Raw genomic sequence first — 18,633 nt, 5'->3', positions numbered from 1 at the left:
ACACAGCGCCGCCGTATGCATCTGGTGCGTGTTTACTCTTTGGTAGAGGAGGTATGACGCCATTGACAGGCGACCAAATGAAACGGTCCGTTACTTTGATTAAATTACAGATTTCTCTGGGTTTGAAAATTGTTGGAAACAACTCAACAACATATATAACATAGGTCTAGTTGTTTTTAGATGTGGATAATGTGGAATAATTACATATTATACCTTAAAGACTCTTCTGCTAAACTCCAGACTTTCCTCTATAAAAAAACCAGGAATCTCACCACTTGCAGCAGAGCCAGGTATCCGGCGCCCACGTTGTCGAAGTTGACCTTGACTTTGGTCCAGTAGAACAGCGAGGTGTCGTTGAGCGCCTCGCACTCTGTCTTGTTGTTGATGAAGGCGGCCTCGTAGATGTGACCTGTGCGGTTGACGCAGCGGCCGAACTTCCCGGCGAACAGGTTGACGCCCATGATGCTGAAGATGAGCCAGAAGATGAGACAGACCAGCAGCACGTTCATGATGGAGGGAATCGCCCCGATCAGAGCGTTTACCACCACCTGGACACGGACGGAGACGGAGAAGATCAACCACACACACGGAAGGTTGTTTGTTTACATCAGAAAACACAGATCCAAAGACGAGTCTGTTCTACATTGTGGGGCGAGGCGGCTGGAGAATCTTGCTGCTATGGAAACTACAGTGTGAATTTACAATTTGTAAACATTTGCTTCATATTTGTAGTTTCAGTGACTGCGATATTTTACAGAAAAATGAAGGTTTCTGCTCAGTTTGTGTTAGCGGCTGGAGAATCTGGACAATAAAACAATGGCAATGTAGATTTCTGATCTGTCATATTTTACAGAAAAATGAAGGTTTCTGCTCAGTTTGTGAAGGTTAAATTCAGGTTAAACTTCTTTATTAAAGGTTTGGATTCATGTTGTTTATTTATGTCATGTGATTGTGAGTTTCCAGTCAGATCAGACACCAACATAAAGGCGTGATAGTAACGTCTGCGGTCGAACACCAGTAAGAAACATTTTTCAGAAATATTCAGATAATAAAGATCAAGAAAAATAAGAGAAAATTCACAGCATCAGCTCACAAACTATAATCAGTCTAATTATGAGGTTTACCTGACAAGCTTTGACATTTCAAGAAGAAAACAGCCTCTTGGATCACATTCAAGTGTTAGTTGTTGTTGCAAATACATATTTTCACCCTCTTATTAAGACTGTGTCCACAATAAGTTGGTTTCAGCTTCCTGTCCAGACTGAAACAGAACTTTATCTTCTCACAAATGGAGCTTTTTCTGAAATGAGCCGTGTAAGCTTTTACTAAACGAGTAGTTTGTAATAATTCAGCTGTGTTAAAACAGTGTTGGTCACAGAAACTGTGTCCGTAATCGCTCTAAACAGCCGATCACACAGCTGTTATCATTAACTTGTATTTATGTAGATTTTTTTCAGACCATAAAATACTGATTTGTCTCACTGCTGACCAGATGTTGGCTGTGATGCTGCTTTATTCAGACGTTTCTCTATTGTTCAGGTGTTTCTGTTTTGGCAACGACTACAGAAAACAGGGTTTTTAAACATGAGATTGCAATAATCATCCCTCCTGTTCATACTGGATATTAAAAGATCCTTCAAATGTGCTTTCTCCTTGATGTGAAGCTTCTATTCATCTTCAGCAGTCTGAGTTAGTCATATCAAGTGGATATCTGACACATTTACAGTCTTTTTAGCATCAAATTCCCTGTTCCTCTGTTTCCTCGGACAGTGTTTCCCTGTTGAGCTGCAGGTGGAAGTATAGTAACAAAAAGAGGGACTTTGGCTCTAAAAAGACTGTAACGTTGAAAGATATTATGAAGGGATCTTCTACTGGTCAGTGTGAACAGGAGGAATGATTACAGCACGAAAAAACAGCTTTAATGTTCATTTAAGCTCCTGACTGTTAACTAATTGTGAACTCGTCCTTTAAGCAGCTGAATTTCTTGTATTTTTGAGGAAAATCCGTTTCCTGTTTCCTGCTGGTGCTCATACAGAGTCAGCTAATGTCAGCGCTCCACACACACACACACACACACAGAAGAAGAAGAAGAAGAAGAAAGGCGACCTGCCACTCTAGCCCTCCTCGCTGTACCCACAATGCAGTTGTTCTACCCAGAAGCCCATGCTGAGTGAGCAGTGTGGTGCTGAGCGCGGAGCATTTGTAAATTGACGTGGAAGCTAATCTTATTAGCCAGATAAAGAAGAGAAGAGAGGATCATGGGAGAAGTGAAAAGTGCAGACTTTCTTCCCAGCATGCAACACAAGTCGTGAACTTCGTGTGAACCAGAGTCAGAGTCCTGCAAACCTCAGTCTGACCGCTTTCATTTAACATCAAACTCAGGTTTTATTTACGACATTGAAACTGAAGATTGATTATAAAACGTTGATCAAACAGTTTGATGACAAAAACAAAGAATTAGCTTTTAATCGTTTCTTCAAATAGGATTTTAAAACTTTGAATATGATTAAAGACAAACTGCAGAAAACATTGGTAACTTTTATCTTGATTAGTGCTGTAAGCTAACAGATAACTGTGTCTCTTTACACGGTTGAATGTAAATAAAATTCAACATTAATACAAAAGCACAGAGGAATGTCTTTCATTCTCATATTCTGGTGTTAATTTGATCACAAGAAAGCAGATTTTTTTTATCTTTTATATCGAGATAAAAACAGAAAAAGCATCAGAACCTTCAGATATCATTCATGTTCTTCCTGAAATATTAAATAAATAGACTTAAATAGACTAAATAGACTTAATAGATAAATAGATCAAGTAAAAATTACATATGTCTCAATGTCAGAGTGCAAAAAGTAAAAACTCTCTTTTGCTGTAAATATATTCACATATGAAGCTAATGTGTCCAGAAATAATGTTTTAATTTGCTTTAATTTTCTGTTACACTTTAAGATCATTAAACTTTTATTCCTGTTTAACAGGACAAGCAACAGTTTCCACAGAATAAAATAAAATATTACAATTTTCTGGACTATTTTTTCATTTTATTTTATTTGCTGTAGTTTTCTTAAATTTCACTTTGGAATAAACACGTTTAGATGATTTAACAAGTGAAAATCAGATGGTTTTGCAGAGCTCTGACTCTATAATACTGATGACGGAAACACAGTAGAAAGTTGGATGAAGCTTCATGTTTCTTCTGCGGCTCTGAAGGTTTATAGACACGGAAAGTTTAAATACTGACACACACAGATTATCACAGTTCAACATTAAAACTGTTTCTCTTTCTGAAAGAGGAGGAATAAACGATGTAACACTGACAGGAAGTGATGAGATGAACCAATCAAAGAGCAGGAAGTAGATGTGAGATGTTACAGGAACAAACACTGAGTTTTAAACACACCTGGGAACAAAAAAACTGAACTTTCAACCAGAGGAGCAGTTGATTTATATGAATCACCTTCCTTTATATCATGTGACAATAAGCTTTAGTTATTAATCTAATGGCAGGTTTGTTCAGAAAAGAACATGACAAACTATCTCCTCTGACAGAATGACTCATCACATGAAATACCAAGAACTTATGACATTTAAGACAAAGCAGAAGATACTGGATATAAGCTCATTTGTTTACATGGAGCCTTTTCAAATAAAAACAAGAAAAATGGTTCTAGTGGTCTGCAGACCAACTATCACATCATCTCCTGTCTGTAGCATTTAATGTGTTGAAACTCGCAGGTGTCGTGTTCTCATCCTCAAAGGAGTCGCATTACTCTCCAGTTTTTGGGCCTTATGGACGAATCTACAGGAAGGACGATCGCTAAACCTGCAGAAACTGATGTTTCCTCCACTTGTTTTCAGCAGAAACAAATAGTGAACACAACACTGACATATCATCATCTTTTAAGTTGATATGTTGAACTTGTTAGCAAACAGTTGCTTATTTCCACATCGAGCAGTTACAACATGATCATCACATTGATAGTGTCAATAATTACTTGTGGGGTTCCTCAGGGTTCTATTCTTGATCCTTTGTAGTTTCAATCTGGTTAAAGCTGCTTGAAATGATGTTTTTTGTCCACTTGTTTTCAGCAGAATAGTCTCTAAACATGACTTCTGTCATATTATCAGCTTATAGAGTAGTTGTGGCTAACATGTTAGCAAACAGTTGCTTATTTCCACATCCAGCAGTTATGGAGCAACATTATCATTCATGTGGAGTCGTGTTTCTGTCCACTTGGTGAATGTGAGTCCAATATTCACTCTCTTTTAGCTCTGTTTTTACTCTCTACCAACTCCTGAGGGAAATATCTGGCTCTTTAGCTGCTAAATGCTCCACTATGTTCACCAGCTAGTCTACAGCTAACTGTGTCTGTTTGGTGCTGAGCAGGTAGTGTACAGTGGCTTTTTACAGCTTTTTCTCTGAAAACGACGCTATGAGACGCTGAGAGTGAACCAGAACAGTAAAGTTGCAGCCGGACAGATAAACAATGAGCTGAAACTCACTATAAAGCTCCGTAAAGCCGAGAGGAGCTGCAGAGTCTCTGATAATTCTCTGTAGGTTCATCGCTACAAGAGAAAAAATCTCTCCGTAGACAGTACGTATGAATAAAAATATCAGTTTTAGCTGCTTTAAGGTAACAAAGGAGGTAGAGACTATGTTTAGAGATACAATCGGCATGGTTGATGACAACAATGCTTCAGATTTTAGAGGCAAACAGGTCTGAAAAACAGCCACATTTACTTTATAGTGAAGGTCTGTTGTTGTTTGCATGAGAACCAAACAGTAGAACGTGTTTAATATCCTAAATCTGATCAAAGATGTTCTCCTGAGGAGGCTTCACCTCCTTCTTTTTTGTCGTTTCTCATTTTAGACCAAGAACCTTGTTTTTGTCCTTTCTTGTAAGTTTTCCACAACATTTATTTAGTTGTTTAGTTTGTGTTTAATTAATAATTCCCTTTTTTAGTTCTACCTTCTGTTTTGTTTTTCTGTTTTCTTACTCATATTTCATCTCTGTGAGGAAGAAAAAGTCCAAATAATACACATGCAGACAATAATATAAAAGGAAATGTGCACTTTTTTTGGTGCAGCTGTAGTTTAAGTGGTGGTTTGATCTCCATCTCTTCCTCTCCACATGTCTAACTGTTCTTCAGCAGGACACTGAACCCTAAACTGTTCTGAAAAAATCATTTGCTTTGCACAGAAATGTTCAACATTTTGAAGGATGATATTGGGGGTATAAACCAAGCGCTCCTTTAGTCTTCCCAGCAGCTTTTTGTTTGAGCCCAGGTGCGTTTGTTTTTTAATACTGACTCTTACCCTCATGCCTTCAAATCTGGAGAGGGCTCTGAGGGGCCGCAGGGCCCGCAGCGTCCGCAGGGATTTGATGGCTGCAAAGTCTGAATAACCCAACGTGTTGGCCACCAAACTGACCAACGACACCTGGAGGAGAGAGAGAGAGGAGGAAGAGGAGGAGGAGGATGGGCAACGATAGAGAGACAGACGGAAAGATGGAGAGTGAGAAAGGCAGAAAGAGGAACAGAAGAGAGAAGCAGGAAAGTTAAACTTCTAGTCTAATGAAAGACGGAGAGAGAGAGAGAGAGAGGACTGATCCTGGATCAGCTGATCAGAGCTGTGGATGTGAGGAGAGACAGATAATCATCAGCTGACTAAAGACTCCTGCAGGAAGGAAGGAGACTAATAAACAGAGATTAGTGATGTTTCAGCAGTGATGAACTGAGCTTGAAGCTGTAGAGGAGAAAAATCATGATGTTATTTTAACGGTAGAGATCAGTTCGTCTTCTCAAACTGAATTCAACTGTGGAAAAGAAAAACATCATCACTGTTTACTGTTTAAGAAATGAATCCTAAACATTTCACCTCTAATCAAAGCCAGAACGACAAACCGCAGCATCTCTAAACCCTCTAAAGCCACCAGCTGAAATCCACATGTACGTCTGATTTTTAATGACGGAGCAGCGGGGTCAGAGGTCGGTCGTCAAGGGTCGCGCTCCAGGTGAGCTGCTTCTTACCCTGATACCGGCGAAGCGGGACGCGGCCCGGAGAGGACGCAGAGCCCTGAACGTCCTCAGCACCCGCATGGCGGTGATGTTGTCCACAGAGATGAACTGAGCCAGCTGACCCAACACTGAGATCTACAAGGTCACAGAGTTACTAAACATCTGCAGAGTGAAGGTTAGACAGCAGTTTGGTCGTTAACTGACCACTTTTAATCAAGAAACTATTAGAACATCTTGTACACTTTTTAAAAAATAAAAATCCTGTTCTCACATCAGTTAGAAGCTTCTCGTCCTCTACACTAAACTTCCTGCAGATGTTTCACATTAATACTTAAATACTGTTCAGGTCACATTTGACAGCAGTAAGTTGTTCTTTTAGCCTGAAATTTTATGACTTTTCCCAATAGAATATGCATTAATATTTAAACTTTTTCTTTATTTTTGAGTGCTCCCAGATAAATCTGACTTCATTCTTCACATTCAATAACTTTCATTGAAATCATGACGGCTGTTATGTTAACTTGTGTTATGTAACATCGGACCATAATTTCGTGTGATTGTGAACATTTTTTTCTCCATAAACAAATAAAATAAAACCTAAATAATAAACTGCCTCTGCTCTCTGAAAGCTTCATTAAAGATTAACATGGTGGAAACGTAGCAGGAGCTCAAATCAACAACAACTTCTTAAATTATATGATCTTAAAAACATTTAAAAAGAAGGAAGATTAAATAAAGACTTCTCTCTAATATCAGCCAATCTCTCTGATTTATGGTTATTATTTCCCACTTCCCACTGTCTAGGATAATGATTAAAGGATTAAAGTCTGGCATTTTTTTATTTATTTTTCTTATAATAAACTACAGTGATCAGCTGTTTTGGGAAATAACTGAACCTTTTTAAAATATATATAATATTTACATCTTCAGGAGGAACGAGCCTGAGCTTTCCTCGTACAGTTTCAGCAGCTGCATCGTTATTAGCAATTCGTTTCTTTTATTGTTGGCACATATAATTATTAGTTATTCAATTTTATTTCCTAGTCATGCCTTTTTTTCTCAATTTTATTCTGTATGTTTGTGCTGAAGAGGAAAAAAATACATATTTTCTTCTTTGATAAACTTCAAATTTTCAATTTATGATCATTTACATTGTTTTTATTGTTTTGTTTTATATATATATTTATGTATGAATGATGTAAAAACATGTTAGTTGCAACAGTGTGATAATGCAGTGATGTTTTGAAGTCTCTCTGCCTTCTAGTGGCCAAACACTGATTCATGCGGTGCACCACTTTCTGTCTCTATTAATAAAACTCTGTTCTGTTTCTCGTCTCAGATCTGCACGGTTAGATATCTGTGACTCGACACTCCCCCCCCTTCCTCCTCCCCTCCTCCTCCTCCTCCTCCTCCCCCTTACAACCCCCTCCACCCCCCCCTCTTCAGGCCACTGCAGTCAAATAAAAACGTCACAACACACAGTGTCATTTATGAAGACGGCCAGGCAGAAAACACCCAGAGAACGAATGAAAAAGAGAGTGTGTCAATTTCTGACTCTGTGCATACATATGTACTGTGTGTGTGTGTGTGTGTGTGTGTGTGTGTGTGTGTGTGTGTGTCATTTTGCTTAATCTTGCCCAGAAGAGTAAAAGAGAGTGCATTCTTTCAAATAAACACATCTGTGTGTGTGTGTGCAGAGGTTAAAAGGCCACCGCTGATCGTTTGGCCAGAGGCTGTTTGGACTCCTCTCTCTCTCTCTCTCTCTCTCTCTTTTTCTCTTGTTGTCTCTTTGTGTCTCTCGCCCCTTTTGTTCATGAGGTGGCATTGTTGCGGTGGAGCTCATTTCAGAGCAACAAGACAAGAACTGTAACACACACACACGACCCGAGAGACATACATCTCTCTTCCATGACATATACTGCATATATAATATGTGTCAGCAGGCATAAAATTAACATATATATGGAGCTTCTGAGCCGACGGTATTCGTGTAACGTTAAGAACGAAACACATAAACAGACGATATTCCACGACTCAGTTAAAATTCAGGTTATTCAGACATTTTCCACTGTTGGCACTAAACTGTGGGATAGTTTGCTGCTCGTTATTACATCTTCACCTGTTTTTATTATTTATTTGCAGTGGTGGAAGAAGTACTCAGATCTTTTACTTCAGTAAAAGTATCAGTACAGCAATTTAAAAGTACTCAATTACAAGTAAAACTCCTGCATGAAAATTCCTACTTAAGTAAAAGTACATCAGTATTATGAGCTTGATGTAGTTAAAGTATTGCAGTAAAAGTACATAAGTATTATGAGCTTGATGTAGTTAAAGTATTGCAGTAAAAGTACATAAGTGTTATGAGCTTGATGTAGTTAAAGTATTGCAGTAAAAGTACATAAGTATTATGAGCTTGATGTAGTTAAAGTATTGCAGTAAAAGTAGTGGTTTGGTCCCTCTGACTGATATATTATTATATATGACATCATTAGATTATTAATAGTGAAGCATCAGTGTTAGAGCAGCATGTTACTGTTGTAGCTGCTGGAGGTGGAGCTAGTTTACACTACTTTATACTTTATATACTTTATATTCTGTTTATTTGCTCTCTGTGCAATGCAGTTGTGTTTTATATGATTTTTATCCACATTTCATTGATTTTATTCAACACTTTAATTCATTCTTTTTATCCTCCATAATTATGTCTGTGTTTTTGTTTGATCGTAATTCTTAATCTCTGTAAAACACTGTTTAAATGTGCTTTATAAATAAAATGACTTGACAAGATATATAGATTTTCTTTATTGTTAACTCTTGATAATGTTCTTGTTATACTGTATAAACACTTTGTTCTATAATTACCATTGTTTTTGTTTTTCTTCTATGCTTTGGCAACACAGATGTCATATTAATAAAAGTGAAACTGAAAGCAGAGAGAGAAACCTAAAGTAGTAATATATAGAGACATACATGTTTATTTATAGTTTATCTTCAATGATTGTAGAGTAATGCTCAAACTATTTGTGTTTTTTTTTTAATTTCTCTATTCTTACATATAAAACTTTGCTTTAGTACTTCTGCACTTAATTATATTCATGTAAATAAAGCAAATTTAAAGTCTCCCTCCACTAAAAAACTTCTTTTCTTTTCTTCTTCCTTCAGCTGGATGTTGTTTTCTTCTCTGTGCAGGATTTGTGACATCACAGCTAGTTTGGAGCCAATTGTGGTTCAGTATGCAACTTAGACAAGTGTGATGTGGAAACTTGAAGCCTTTGAGTTGCACAAACACTGAGAATGAACTTTTATATTAAAGTAAACATCTTGTGTCCATCAGTTAAACTTCTCATCATCTCTGTTAATGTTATGACTGTCATCATTTACATGAATCCATCAACACTACAATCACCAAAATATCTTTTATCAAAGTCATCAGCAACAATTATTATTGAACACACATTTTTAAGTGAAAAAATACTCAATCAACTTAACAAATTACCAACTGACTGACAAATAAACAATCAATCGACCACCAGCGAATGAGTCGTTGACTTACATCGACGATGAGGAAGTCGAGCCAGCACCAGTAGTTGGTGAAGTACTTCTTGAAGCCGTACGCGAGCCACTTAAGCAGCATCTCCAGAATGAAGATGTAGGTGAAGATCTTGTCGGCGTACTCCAGCACCACCTTGACCACCCTCCGCTGCTCGATGTAGATGTCCTCGAAGGCCTGAAGGGGAGCAGCAGAGACGGACGTTAGTGAGCCGACGATTTGAAAGGATACTCTGATCCATCACATGGTAACAATATGATTATAGTCATGATGGAGTCATTCATTTCATATGATTATGTAGAATTATAGATGTAGAATAAATTTCAATTCTTAGATGGTAGTGAAAAAATAAGCAGTAATTGAGAACAACATAATCAACAACTAATTTGAAATATAAAACCATAAAACAAGACAAAGAGAGAAAAAGGAAATAAACAAAGAACAAACACAGTAAAGTTTTACATTAACAAGTGAAAAAGTTACAAATAGCAAGATTTAATAAACAACTTGGAAAGAGAGGTTGAAAAAGAGAGTAAAGGGCAAAAACAGAGACACTGAAACAAGAAAGTTAAGTAAAAGGTAAAATAAGATGAATAAGTAAAGTTAAATCAAATGAAGTAAAAACAATGCAAAATAAAGTAAAATTAAGTAAATTATAGCAAAGTAAAGAAAGATAAATGAAGTATGATAAACCATTATAAAGGCAAAGTCAAGTTAGACAAAGTAAAGTACAGTAAGGTAAAGTAAAGTAAATTAAACTACAGTAAAGTAAACCAAAAGTATCAAATAGTATAGTATAGTATAGTATAGTATAGTATAGTATAGTATAGTATAGTGTAGTGTAGTGTAGTATAGTATAGTATAGTATAGTATAGAATAGTATAGTATAGTATAGTATAGTATAGTATGGTAAAGTAAGGCAAAGTATAGTATAGTATAGTATAGTATAGTATAGTATAGTATCGTATAGTATAGTATAGTATAGTATAGTATAGTATAGTATAGTATAGTGTAGTATAGTATAGTAAGGCAAAGTATAGTATAGTATAGTATAGTATAGTATATTATAGTATAGTATAGTATAGTAAAGTAAGGCATAGTATAGTATAGTATAGTTAAGTAAAGTAAGGCATAGTATAGTATAGTATAGTATAGTATAGTATAGTATAGTATAGTATAGTATAGTATAGTACAGTAAAGTAAAGTAAAGTAAAGTTTAGTATAGCATCGTATCGTATAGTAAAGGATAGTATAGTATAGTATAGTATAGTATAGTATAGTATAGTATAGTATAGTATAGTATAGTATAGTAAAGGATAGTATAGTATAGTATAGTATAGTATAGTATAGTATAGTATAGTAAAGTAAAGTAAAGTAAAGTAAAGTAAAGTAAAGTATAGTATAGCATCGTATCGTATAGAAAGGATAGTATAGTATAGTATAGTATAGTATAGTATAGTATAGTATAGTATAGTATAGTATAGTATAGTAAAATAAAGTAAAGTAAAGTAAGGCAAAGTATAGTATAGTAAAGTATAGTATAGTATAGTAAAGTAAGGCAAAGTATAGTATAGTATAGTATAGGATAGGATAGTATAGTAAAATAAAGTAAAGTAAAGTAAAGTAAGGCATAGTATAGTATAGTATAGTATAGTATAGTATAGTATAGTAAAATAAAGTAAAGTAAAGTAAGAAAAGTATAGTATAGTATAGTATAGTATAGTATAGTATAGTATAGTATAGTATAGTATAGTATAGTATGGTATGGTATGGTATGGTATAGTATAGTATAGTAAAGAATAGTATAGTAAAGTAAAATAAAGTAAAGTAAGGCAAAGTATAGTATAGTATAGTATAGTATAGTATAGTATAGTATAGTATAGTATAGTATGGTATGGTATGGTATAGTATAGTATAGTATAGTAAAGGATAGTATAGTAAAGTAAAATAAAGTAAAGTAAGGCAAAGTATAGTATAGTATAGTATAGTATAGTATAGTATAGTATAGTATAGTAAAATAAAGTAAAGTAAAGTAAAGTAAAGTAAAGTAAAGTAAAGTAAAGCAAGGCAAAGTATAGTATAGTATAGCAATGTATAGTATAGTATAGTATAGTATAGTATAGTATAGTATAGTATAGTATAGTATAGTATAGTATAGCAATGTATAGTATAGTATAGTAAGGCAAAGTATAGTATAGTATAGTATAGACAGTAGTAAAGTAAAGTAAAGTAAAGTAAAGTAAAGTAAAGTAAAGTAAAGTAAAGTAAAGTAAAGCAAAGCAAAGTAAAGTAAAGTAAAGTAAAGTAAGTGAACTGTGTCTGACCAGTGCTCCGGAGCTGAGGAGGATCATGAAGATGATGAAGGACTCGAACCAGCTGTGCTCTACGATCTGGAAACAGGTCTTCCTCAACCTCCACCAGATCTGAGCGAGACCCACCGTCGTATCGATGTCACAGCACTGAAACCTGGCTACACAAACTGTGGGCGAGACACATCGACAGAAACAGAGAGAGAGAGAGAGAGAGAGAGTTTAGTTATCAGTATACTAACAACGGAAACTGTTGTCTGTGTTTGTTCACTTGGAAAACATCATCCATATAATTAAAAAACTTCTCCAGAATTTAGAGGACAAAACAAGTGCTTGCAGCACTCAGTATCCCACAATCCATTGCGTGCTGGTACAATGTTAAATGGATCGTTTAGGTGACTCTTTACAACGTGACTCGTGATTAACTTGCTTTTTTCAGGTGTTTGTGTTAAGGTAGTTATTTTCTCTTTAATAGTCAAGTAGTGAACAACACTGACATATCATCAGCTTTTAAGCTGACATGTTGAACATGTTAGCAAACAGTTGTTTATTTCCACATCCAGCAGTTACGGAGCAACATTATCATTCATGTGGAGTCGTGTTTCTGTCCACCTGGTGAATGTAAGTCCAATATTCACTCTCTTTTAGCTCTGTTTTTACTCTCTACCAACTCCTGAGGGAAATATCTGGCTCTTTAGCTGCTAAATGCTCCACTATGTTCACCAGCTAGTCTACAGCTAACTGTGTCTGTTTGGTGCTGAGCAGGTAGTGAACAGCGGCTTTTTACAGCTTTTTCTCTGAAAACGACGCTATAAGACGCTGAGAGTGAACCAGAACAGTAAAGTTGCAGCCGGACAGATAAACAATGAGCTGAAACTCACTATAAAGCTCCGTCAAGCCGAGGGGGAAAATGTTTAAAGAATATAAGAGAATAAAGTTAATAACTCTATTTACATCTCACCTTCATTGACTGTAAACACTGTATAAGAATCCTTCATTATAAGAATCTCTTGTAAAGTAAAATTTCTTACAGAAAGGAAAGCAGGTAAAGAGGGAAGTGAACGTTCCTGGATTAATTTCTCTCTTCCGCTCCTTTTCTTGATTGCATGAAGTTAAACAACATGAGCTTATGTGTGTCTCTACCAGTGCCTTGCTACAGGGCACGCTGGTATCACTACTACAAACAGAGACCACACACACACACACACGGAGGGCCATGTCATGTCAGCTTTGTTGTTGTACACAGATGACCCAGAGCATAAAGTGCTCTATCTATCTTTTTGGTCGGTGTGTCCGTGTGTGTGTGTGTGTGTGTGTGTGTGTGTGTGTGTGTGCGTTAAAGAGCTTCTTTGAGCATCCAAACATGTGCAGCATGTGTGTGTTTAGAGGCGTGTTGTCTTGCGTAACTCCTGACTCTGACAGATGTTAAGCTTCCGCTTCCCCACAACAACCCTCCCTGTGTATTTGTGTGTATGTGTGTGTGTGTGTGTGTGTGTGTGTAATGGAGTGATGATGATAGCAGATTGCAGCATTCACATAAGATTCACATTAATTACATTATATACTGTAGGAAGGTGAACAAAAACTGTACCAAGCCTCCTGAAATTCATGATTTTCCTCATTCAAATTTCCCTTTAAGTTTTTTTTATATTCAGGGAAAAAGAAACATTTCTCTACACCGTATGGCAGTATCATATACATCAGTAGCAAAATGATTGTTTTCCAAAGCTTCTGTGAACTGTTATGATTTTATTTATGATTTAGTTAAGATCAAAACAAAAAATCGGCTCCCGAACACTGTCAATACTTCAGCTGAATTAATCAAATAACTACATTTCAGTCAAGCGAACCATTTCACAGCAAATGACAAGAAGTCTGTATATAAGTTCATATACAAATGTTCTCACTGAAAGACCAGCCAATCCTACTCACCTGTCTGTTTACAGGTGTGCAAAGACTACTTAACTCTTTCTTCTGTACTCTGACTAAAGATGCCATGTAAATATATCTGCATTAATACATATAATTGAAATATTTAAAATGTCCTCTGCATCATTTTATACACATTTACCCTAAATGAAGCCTGACTGCTGATATCTTTAATAACTTCAGGATCGTAGCTCTAATTTAAAGCTGTTATTATCACCTTGTGTAGTCATTATGGCTAACGTGTTAGCGCACAGCATTAGCATTCATGGTGTCATGTCCAATATTTGCTTTCCTTTTAGCTCCGGTTTGGTCTCCACCAACTCCTGAGAAAAATATCGGACTCTTTAGTTGCTTAATGCTCGACTATGTTCACCAGCTAGTTTCTAACTGTGTGTGTCTGCTGTGTGGTGCTGAGCAGGTAGTGTACAGCGGGTTTTATCAGAGATTGTATATTGAAAACAAGATTAATATGCCGTAAAACCAAAACTACGAGCTAAAACAGGCTGAAAAGCTCAGTAGAGCTGCAGTTAATTTAGATATGTTACTACAAATGAGATCTTTCATAATACATGTAGATGTTTGACTCATTCTTCATTAACGGCTATTGATTAGTGCAGCGATATGTGAGCAATGCTTGACTGCATTTGTAAAGACAGACCCTGTGGGTAATATACGTAATATTGTCAATGTAAATACATTTTAAAATTGTATACTATAAAGAGGAAAATCAAGGTTCAGGAGGTTAAAATTGGAGATAAATAGCTACAGATATTCTTTTAAACCCTAAAATTTGGGCAAAGTTTGGTGTATTAAAACTTATTAAAACAAATGTTTGTATATTTCAAACTGCTGGTGTTTTTAAGAGTAAACAGACAGTTTACCATTGTGCTCTATGTTTAATTACCACCACTATATGTGACTAAGTGGCCAGTTAAATCAGTTTAATCTTAATGAGACTATTTCGCTGGTTAAATAAAGGAAAAATAAAGAAGCTAAATGTTGGGACAGTTTAACAGAACTATTTTACAAGCAGCATCTTGACTAAATGTCTTAAATAAACCACAATATGTTTTACTTTCATGCCAGAAATTTTATGTTATATTATATATATATATTATATGGGAGTGTGTATATTTTTTGACAGCAGATATCTGAGCTTAGCATGCAGCTGTTCATATCTTTAAACAACATGTTGATGTTTCCTGAAAGCAGCTGGATGAGTCTGAAACAGATGGGATCACTCAGCGAGTTATTTGTTGCAGTGCGTCATCCGCTGAGTGAGCGCTGATAACGAGAGGATCAGATTCCTGTCCTTCCGTGTTATCGGCTCGTCGGACTGCCTGTGGCACTAAAAACTTGTCGCTTGTCTGCGAGGGCGACTGGGATGATGAACCGCAACCTGACGTTCACTCACAATCAGGTCTGGGAACTTCCACAGCGTGATTGTTTTCAGTGAGTGATGCTGACGTGCCCTCGAGCAAGGCATGTTGGCGACTCACAGGCTGACGGAGGAAGACAGGACGTGGTTGAAAAAGAGAAAAGATCTCAGTCAATCTTGACTGAATAATAAACGTTTTGTTTGTGGTTACCACTTGCTGCCGTCGTTTTGAGCTTCATCGACAGGGGGCGGAGCTGAGACACCTGCAAGTTATGACCTTATGATATTATTTAAAGTTAGCTTTTATGTAATCATTAGCCATTCAATGTATTTACATTCACTGATTACCTCTCTATATGGTAGTTTTCATTGTTTGGGCTGGAGTCCGCCATTGTCGCATCGTATTCAGATACACAGGAAATTATGTAGGATGTGATCTATCATTGATATCATCTCCTGCAGCCATATCAGAGCTGTGTTAAGTTACCGCTGATGCAGATGTAGTCGTTATGACGGGAACAAAGGAGGAACTTGGGTGACCAGTTAGATCAACATTAGACTTTGACACAGGAGACCACAGTTTGTTTCCTGTTTCCAACCACAACACTGTTTTTAAAACAAATTATGATCACAATCGTCCCCTAACTCCAAGTTCAGTTCACACAGATTAAAATTAATTGTTCACGTTTATTTCTTCCATTTGTTTATGAACTGCTCTGAGCTATTCTTATTCAATAGAACCTCCTCCTACCCATCCATCCCCCGCCCCCAATGATTTCCACGGCCAACTTCCCAAATTAAACAAAATACAGTATACTACTATAGAATCACAGAGATCACTTTCAAAAGCCAAGAAAAAACAACGGGAGTTGATGTTACACCACTTAACCAACATGTCATATTATGCAGAAAGTGAAAAAAGAGGTGCAGTAAAGGTATACTGTCGATGCAATGGAAATTTTATTTAGCCTGCATGGACCAAATTATGCGGCAGTTCAAAAACATAAAATAGATTTATATGCTTCCAAGAGAGCTGGTACAGGCTCCACCACTGGCTTCATTACCGTCGCTAGATGAAAGATGTGCTATGATTTCAGTTCTGCAAAGTACACAATTTAGAGAAAGCAATAATGGGGGGAAAAAAGACCAGGCTCTGCATCAAAAAAACTCCAAGATAATATTCTCAACTGCACTTACTGTGAACACCAGAGTCCAGATGCCAAGATGCCAAGTACCCATAAGATCCTAAGTACCAACACAGGCAAACATTGTAAGAAAAAGGCCATGGAAATATAAACTAAGGTTGTGCCTACTCTGCTCGAAGTGCAATATTCAGCCAACATATTTTAACATCCTCCAAAGAGAAAAGAACTAAAAATAAACACTGAGTAAACAAACATAAAAAGTAAGTCATTCATTGACTGTTGCTACACCTCTGCACACCAATACACTCATCTCCAATATGTTGTACCACTTCTACAGCCCCACAAGTTCAAATGTTTTTGTTGGCATTCAAGAACAGCTTCTCGTAGTTGGCATCACCGAGTCGGTTTCTCCTAAATATTTGACCACCACCTGTAATGCGTGAGGCGGGCGCAGTGTTGTGCTTTATGAACAGCTTTTTTTTTGCTTGGGCAGCAGCATGTACTCAGCAAACCCATCTGTGGTTGGTGCATCCAAATAAGAGTCTATTTCAGTTTTTCTTGGGATTCTGTGGGTTTCGGTTAAATCTGAAAAATGATGCTGCATTGTCTTGTCAGTGTCATCACTGGACTGGGATTGATCAGAGCTTCTTGCTTCTGAGTCATCAGAGTTAACAGTTCACTTCTCATTGCAACAGCTCGGTACTGCAGGCGTTTCTCCTCATCTTCCACCCAGTCGAGCTTGAATGTTGGCAGCAGCATAGCTGCCAATATGTGTTTCTTCTTCTCAAGCGAGCCTTCCAGTCTTGTTCTCAGTGACTGCATGATGTTCTGTATGAGGGGATGACATGTGATCAGACCTTGTGTAGCAGAGGGCTTTGTACACCCATCCAACAGACCATTCAAATCACTTTGCAGTTGCACAATGGTTGGAACCAAGTACCTAAGGAAGATGTTCTTCTCCCCATGGAGGATGTTCAGCGCAAAGGCTAAGGACATCATTATATCCACAAACTTGTGTATGAAGTTCATTCCCTCCGGAGAGAATCGACGAAAGCCAAACTCATCACAGACAGGATGTAGGATAAGTTTATCATATGCAGGAATGGCAGCATCATCAGCCTCAGTGGAGTCCCATCATGTGTTATTTAGTAATACAAAGCCAATCCCAAACATTTCCTCCTCAAAATTAGATGCTCTTGGGCTTTGTTTAACCCGGTTACACAGAGCAGACGCCTTTGCAAAAACAGCCCTAGACAGTGTTTTGTATTCTCTTCCACCTTTTCCATGGCTCAGATTCCATTTCATCATCTTCATCTGAGCTCTCAGCAGCAGCAGCAGTAGACAAGGTAGATCCTGATTCATTGTCATCTTCATTTGTTTCATCATTGTTCATCCTCCCCAAAACAGCTGAACGCTTTAACAACATTTGCAGCATTGTCCATCACAGTACACACAATCTTGTTTTGGATTTTGAATTCTTTATGCACGTCTGACAATGCTTTTGCCAACACATCATGTGTGTCTGTTCCTCTGATATGCCAGCATGCTTCTCTGAGACACATCTTTTTTGTTGAGCCACTGAATCGTGATGCCTGTAAACACCTTGTTCACAGCAGACCAGCAATCTGCTGTTGTGCATACAGCATCAACTTCAGAAAGTTCAGCATTTAGGTCACAAATATTTTCATTAAATGCCTTGTTCAACAGTGTCTGTACCTGCCTTCTTGAAGGCAGACCCCTGGACGATTGCAAACCAGTAACTAATCGGATGAGTAATGGCTTTTCAACTTTGCTCAAAGGCTGCAGATCTCCTACAATGATGTCTAGTACAAGTCTAGTACTTGTTGGGAAACAAAGGTAACTGGTCCTTTACAAAATGCTGTGAGTTTGACTTGGGTGGAGGAACTTTGCGGCTTTTAATTATTTTTTGTGATCATCATTAAATTGTAGATATTTCTCAAGACTGGTTGGATGCTTCAACTCGATGTGTTTCAAATTCTTTGCCAATGCGGCTGATGTTCAGACTTTATTTTTCAGAACAGGTCGGCACAATTTGTATAAAAATCTGACATTTTTTCTGTTGGAATCTGTATTGATTTGTTCATAAAACTCTTTCCAATAATCATATGAACTTGCTTCAGCTGTACCAGTAGCTGCGTCTGCCGTGCCAGCATGCTGGTTGCCGTAAATCCTCAGGTGCCGTAAATCACGGTGAGTTCATGTTCATTAGTTGCAAAGGGATACATTCAGTTCACTGTTCACCAAAAACATGAGCGCGTTCAATGAACGTCCTTTTTTAGT

General features: G+C 37.1%; 1 protein-coding gene across 1 annotated transcript in view; it reads right to left on the bottom strand.

Annotated features, from left to right (window-relative positions):
- Positions 1-18,633, bottom strand: part of LOC137172973 (sodium channel protein type 3 subunit alpha-like) — a 243,866-nt gene that overhangs the window by 19,668 nt on the left and 205,565 nt on the right. The window contains exons 24-27 of the mRNA XM_067577634.1: positions 11,896-12,050; positions 9,575-9,748; positions 5,321-5,443; positions 273-548 (exon numbers count right to left, since the gene is read on the bottom strand). Coding sequence (XP_067433735.1) covers positions 273-548; positions 5,321-5,443; positions 9,575-9,748; positions 11,896-12,050 — 728 coding nt within the window. The remainder of the gene's footprint in view (positions 1-272; positions 549-5,320; positions 5,444-9,574; positions 9,749-11,895; positions 12,051-18,633) is intronic.

The sequence above is a fragment of the Thunnus thynnus genome, chromosome 21 (genome assembly GCF_963924715.1).
Source record: "Thunnus thynnus chromosome 21, fThuThy2.1, whole genome shotgun sequence".
Lineage (NCBI taxonomy): Eukaryota > Metazoa > Chordata > Actinopteri > Scombriformes > Scombridae > Thunnus > Thunnus thynnus.
The sequence above is the reverse complement of the archived record's forward strand: the minus strand, read 5'-3'. Positions and strand labels throughout refer to the sequence as shown.